The 5799-nt window shown below is 62.2% G+C and overlaps 1 protein-coding gene across 1 annotated transcript in view; it reads left to right on the top strand.

The window, feature by feature from the left end:
* Nucleotides 1-5799, top strand: part of DCLK1 (doublecortin like kinase 1) — a 161594-nt gene that overhangs the window by 130436 nt on the left and 25359 nt on the right. The window contains exons 9-11 of the mRNA XM_045294001.1: nucleotides 254-335; nucleotides 2921-3029; nucleotides 5688-5789. Of these exons, the coding sequence (XP_045149936.1) occupies nucleotides 254-335; nucleotides 2921-3029; nucleotides 5688-5789 (293 nt within the window). The remainder of the gene's footprint in view (nucleotides 1-253; nucleotides 336-2920; nucleotides 3030-5687; nucleotides 5790-5799) is intronic.

Below are 5799 nucleotides of genomic sequence, written 5' to 3'. Positions count from 1 at the left end.
CCACAGACTGTCACAGAGGCATGTGGTCCTGCGTGGAGCCTGGGAGCCTGGAGAGGTGACTTCACCGGACTTGGTGCTTCTCGGCAGTGAGCAGGGACTGGCCTGCCCAGGGAATACCCGGCGGGCGGGCAGGCGGGCGGGCAGAGGGCAGGCCTGGAGTGAGCGTTCTAAGGACGCTCACCCTGAGGTCTGGGCAGGGCCCGCAGCGTGCACCCTGTGATCTCGTGTTTCTGTTCTGTTTCCTCTCTGGCAGAGCGCGCACCATGGGGGCTCCTCCACCTCCCTGGCGTCCACCAAGGTCTGCAGCTCCGTGGACGAGGATGGGCCTGGCGGAGGTGAGCGCATGACTCGGTGTCCGAGCAGGAGGAGGCTCCTGAGCAGGGGCTGGGGCCTCGGGAAAATGACAACTTCTCAAGTCGGGCAGAAAGGACAAGTGCACAGGGATGGATGTGGGGGGTCTCAGTAACCGGAAGATGCACTGGCCTAGGTGCCCAGCTCCCCTGGGGACTGGGGGAGCGCTGCCCTTCTGTCCCCAAGGGCCTGGGTTTGAGTTCAGCCAGCGCACCTCACCGGCGGCCATTGTCACACCAGCCGGTGGGGCAGCCAGGGGCTTCAGAAAGCGCACGGAAACCCGGTTCTTGACCTCCATCCTGACGTGCATGTTTGACGCCCCGCCTGTGAGCCGGCCGGGATCAGTGGAACTTCCCTATAGAGGGGGAGCTGACGGTCGACGCCCCAAGTCAGCTGCAGTGTCCCATCACCATGGCCGAGACGGGGCTGTGGTCTGTGACTCTGTGTGTGGGGCACCACGAACCGGGTCCCCAGGGCGAGCACAGGAGGCAGGGGCTGGAGTCTCCGGCGCTGCGTCACGCCCCAAGGAGGCCACGGGCTCTGGCCGCACGTTTGATACGTGCAGCTGCCCTTGCTGCCTGCTGCCTTTGGGTCAAACTTTATTCCCTCTCACTCAGGGGTTCCCGGAGCGGGGGGGAGTCCTGGGACCATGGGGGGTGGTCGGGGTGCTGCCAAGGCAGATGCCTGCGCTTTATCCTGGGTGCGGGGCTAGAGTTCAGAAGGTTTTTGTTGCGGGGGCACTCTGAGTGGTGTTTTCTCTGAAATGGGTGGTGGGCCTAAGCGTGGGAACATCCTGGGGAGGGGGGACAGTAACAGATCAGCTGGCTTCCCAAGGCAGAGCCGAGGGAGGGCACTGAGGAGGCAAACTCCCTGCGGCCTGGCGCCGAGTCCTGTGAGGTAGCCACCTCTGAGATGTGGGCCCCATTTGGCCTTGTCCCTAACTCCCTGGACGGCTGGGGACAAGCTGCTCATGCCACCCCACCCCCGCACCTCTTCTGTAGAGGGTGGGTGGGTGGGCACAGCCTGGGGCCGGGAGGAGCCTCCCAAAGGGTGCCCCAGAGGGGGGCAGAACACTAGGCCTTTCTCCCGTGGGTGAGTTTGAACCAGCAAACCTTATTGCAGCAGCTGGGTGTTTAGCCGTTGCTGCCCAGGGCTGCTTTTGAATGCTCAGGTGGATGCAGGGCCTTGGGCACCGGCTGGCCTGGGGGTCATGCGGGCTCAATCCAGGGTAACGGTCACAGGACGGCCCAGGGAAGCGAGTGACGGTCCCTCAGGAAAATGGAGTCACTAGGATTTGTGACTGCCGCTCAGTAGGGGTGCAGGATGGGGCAAATGGGCATCGAGGGACGCAGGGTGAGCACTGGACACAGGGCGTCCGCAGACCGGACGCTGGCAGGAACCCGTCTTGGCCACTCTTTGGGGCGGCAAGTCCAGCCTGCGTGCCCTGTAGCGTGCTCACTGTGCGCCGGGGGCCCTGCAGACTCACAGGAGCCTGAGCAGCACTGCCCTGTGGGGTTAGCCAGGCCACCCCTGTGAAGGGCAGGGGACAGGGCTTTCTCCCTTGGAGCCGCTGCCGGCCAGAGGAGAATGCTGGTGGCTCTGGGACACACACAGGGCCACTGGTGATCCTGATTCTGGTGAGTGGCCCTTCTAAAACACCCGGCCTCCCTGACCTGCAGCGTCCAGGTAGATGGGTGGGAGGGGGCCAGGGGGTTATAGCCACGGGGTCTATAGCTGGTGGCCTAACTCACCGACACCGAGTCGATGCCGACTCATAGAGACCAGAGGACAGGGTGGGACTGCCCCTGCGGGTTTCTGAGACTGTAGCTCACTATGGGAGCAGACGGCCTCCTCTTTCTCTCCAGGAGTGGCTGGGGGTTTTGAACTGCTGACTCTGTGGTTAGCAGTCCCACACATAATCAGTGCACCTAGCTTTTGGTGGGGCAGGCCGAGCAGGGGCAAGCGTGTGGCCCTGGCATGGTGCTCTGGGCCTACTAGATACTGACCCCCAGCCCCCACCCCCCCACCCGCTTGAGTCAAGCACCCTGTGCTCTGTCTAAAGCCGGCTGCTTGGACCCGGGGGTGGGGTGTGGGCAGAGGCCCAGCTTAGCCCCTATGGAGTTTTAGAGGGATACCTTTTGGGGTTACAGCCAAGGGGAGGCCATCTGTCCCGGAAAGATGGACATTGGGAATCCCTGGTGGCAGTTCAGCTCTAGCCCCCCAGCCCGGGGTCTCTGTGAGGAGACTGGCTGGACAGTTAGGGCAGAGGGCGGATCTACCAGACCTCCACAGGGGGCTCGCTGCAGACGGGGGGCAGTGACGCTGTGCGCGAACCCCAGACCAGGGGCTGCCCGCCACGCACCCCTGCCGAGCTGCACCCCCCCCACTGCGGCCAGAAGCACAGCCGCCCTCTGCAGTCCCTCCCACTGACACTGCCCTTAGTCCACACATGGGGGAAGTGGGGGCCGGGCCTCCTGGGCGAAGGCCCACTGCCCCTCTGTAATCCTCTGCGCATGGGCAGCCGCGTGGTGTGTCCGTCTCCGGGGTCACGTGTCCCCTGTCCTTACAGAGGTGCTGGAGGAAGGCTTCCAGATCCCAGCGACCATCGCCGACCGCTACAAAGTCGGGAGGACGATTGGAGACGGGAACTTTGCGGTCGTCAAGGAGTGCGTGGAGAGGTGAGCAGTACCCCGCTCCCCACAACAGTGTCAGGCAAGGGCCCGGCCGTCCCATGAGGCTGGGCAATTCCTCAGGATGGCCCAGGAATGCTGTGGTTTCTGGAGCCTGGGTGCTCGCTAAGGCAGAGGGTGTTGGGGTGCCCACCCCTCCTCCGTGGGCACTGCCCTGTGATGGCTGGAACGGCTTCTCTCAGGGGAGGCAGCCATGGTGGCTGGATGGGTGTCCTTCAGGGCCAGGCGCCCCCCATCCTGTGCTCAACCGGGTCGTTTTCCTTGTGGAATCGCCTTCCCTGTAAGGGAGGCCGTGGCTGCCCGCAGCAGGCCAAGGAACAGTGCCAGCCTCCCCCCTGGGCCTCCCCGACTCGCAGCTCCATGGGGGGCTGGCTGGGCAAGGCCTTTCTCCCAGGGAGTGAGCGGGTGGGTCTGAATGGCCCACTCATCACCCAGCAGTTGTACCACGAGGCCCTTATAAGTGCTCTGACCCCAACCCCAAAGCACCCCCTGCTGCCACTTCTGACTCTCGGCTGCACTGAGGGTGAAGCAGCGTGGCCCACAGCGCTGCCTAGATGACAACTTCATGGGTGCGGACAGAGGCCCTTTTGGGGGTGAGGCGGGGGTTGACGATCTTACCTGTGTTATCATGGAGTGCTTAAGTGTGTGGGCCACCAGGGACCCCTCGAACACCCCCAGGCCCCGTCCTCCCAGGAGCCTGCTCTCCCTCAGATCTCGCTGGGGGCACCGATGCTGACGTTGGGAGCAGTGGCACGGATTTCCCGGGCCGAGTGCTTCACCACGTACCACCAGGCCCTAGGGATGAGCCTCTGGTAGTCCGGGCTCCCTCACTGTCCGGCCTGTGGTGCTGTGACTGGACACTGGTGAGAGCACCCCGGACTGGCCACTCTGGTTGCCGAGCAGAGGGCTGCGGTGCTCCGGGTCGCCATCTCTTCCTGGCTCTTGTGCGTAGCATGGTGCTGAGTTTGGGGGACGCTCACGCAGTGCCGACCCTCCCAGGCGCTGGGTTCCACACACTGCTCAGGGTCTCGGTGATATCTGGACCAGCACCACCTGCCATTTCCACCCACTCAGCTCCCTGACCTCATCACCTTAGTGTGAGAGCACCCTTGTGTCCATCAGCTCCCTGGTCGCTGGCCCCTTCACTTTCATGTTAGCACGCCCCTGGCCGTTGGATTCAGAGGTGGTTTTGAGGAGTGTGGCATAGGGGGTCATTATTCGGGGGGCCTTGATATTTGGCTGCACGGCCACCTGGGGGTGCATCTCTGTTCTAGGTCTGAAGGGCATCTCTGCCGACAGTTCAGAGGGCCCTCCACACTCAGCCGTCCAGGGGGTCTGGCATCTTGTCATCCGAAATTAAGTTCTGGTCCAGCTCATGCTGCCCCCCACCAGCAGACCCCTCTCTGGGGCCCTGGCCGTCGGTCAGTCGTGACTGTGGGGCACCATCTCGTGCCTCTGGTCTCAGACGAGGCCGGTGCTCGTGCCCCATGCTGGCTGTCACCCCTGTGGGTCACCGTGTCATGCTGGGTGAGGCTGGATCGCCAACCTTTCTCCTTAGTAGCCAGCACTTAGCTGTTGGCCTCCTGAGCCCCTCCCCCAGCTGTAGGCTCAGGCTGTGGCCGCCAGCCTGTCCCCGAGGCGGCTGTGGGCAGGATTCCGTGTTTCCAGAACCCACCCCGCCACCTCCTTTGGGTTTTCTGTAACTTAACTGTTTCCCTCCAAGGAGCTGCGTCCAATGACAGATGTGGGGACCCCAAAGCCAAGGCATCTTCAGCCTGCACCCACCCCTCTCCCCGAGGAACCTCACAGAGACACCCCGTCCTGCTCTCTGCTCTGCCTGGGATGGCAGTGTGTGTGTGTGTGTGTGTGTGTGTGTATACGTGTGTTTTAATGCTTTATTCCTTTTGGGTGGCAGTCCCCACCCAGCGTTCACACACGTCCACAGTTCCCACGTGTGGTGTCTCCACCCTCATGTCTCTGCATACACCTGTCCCCACCATTTGATGGGCTCCCTGCCCTTCAGCGTTCTCATCTCTCGGAGAGACAAGTCTTCGGAAGAGCCCAGCGCGCAAGGCAGGGCTCCTTAGTCACCAGCACTCACCCCCGTTCCGTTCGACTGCCTCACGGGATCCTTTGGGCCCCGGGTGTAGGATTCAGGAATCCCTCGTGTCCATGGATCAGGAAAGACGGTTTCCATGCAAGTTAGGAGTTCTGTTCCACAAGTTCCCCCTCTTGGTCAAGGACCCCTCTGTTGGCACCACCTAGTTCTACCAGTCCGTGGGAATGGAGGCAGGTGTGCGTGCAGCGGTCTGTGCTGCAGCACCACCTTCCCTGACTCTGTCGGCGGCGGTGGCGGCTCTAGAAGAGAAGCCAAGCGGTGTTTCAGCTGCAGGTGTGTCATCCCACAACGGCAACATCAGCAGCTCAGGGGTTTCCTGCGGGCGCCTGTTCCGGTGGCTGTGCTTGGGTCAACCCAAACGTTTACATATTTCTTTAAGAACAAACACACAGACCTAAGGAAAGCCTTATGAAACCCCTTTCCCAGGATGTCCACACCATGGGTCAGGTACCAAACCCTCGCAGAGTGCCTGCGAAGATGGGAAACTCAATCTGCTTTTTACAAGACCCCAACCCTTCTCTTTGCAGGTCGACTGCGAGGGAGTATGCTCTGAAAATTATCAAGAAAAGCAAATGCCGGGGCAAGGTAGGTGTGAAGTTCATATTTCGCCGTGAGTGTCTGTGTTTGCGGGCACGCCAG

This window comes from Echinops telfairi, unplaced genomic scaffold (assembly GCF_000313985.2).
Source record: "Echinops telfairi isolate 266 unplaced genomic scaffold, ASM31398v2 ScPeMD7_2565;HRSCAF=3150, whole genome shotgun sequence".
In the NCBI taxonomy this organism is placed as follows: Eukaryota; Metazoa; Chordata; class Mammalia; order Afrosoricida; family Tenrecidae; genus Echinops; species Echinops telfairi.
Note: the sequence above shows the minus strand (reverse complement) of the source record. Positions and strands in the feature narration are given on the sequence as shown.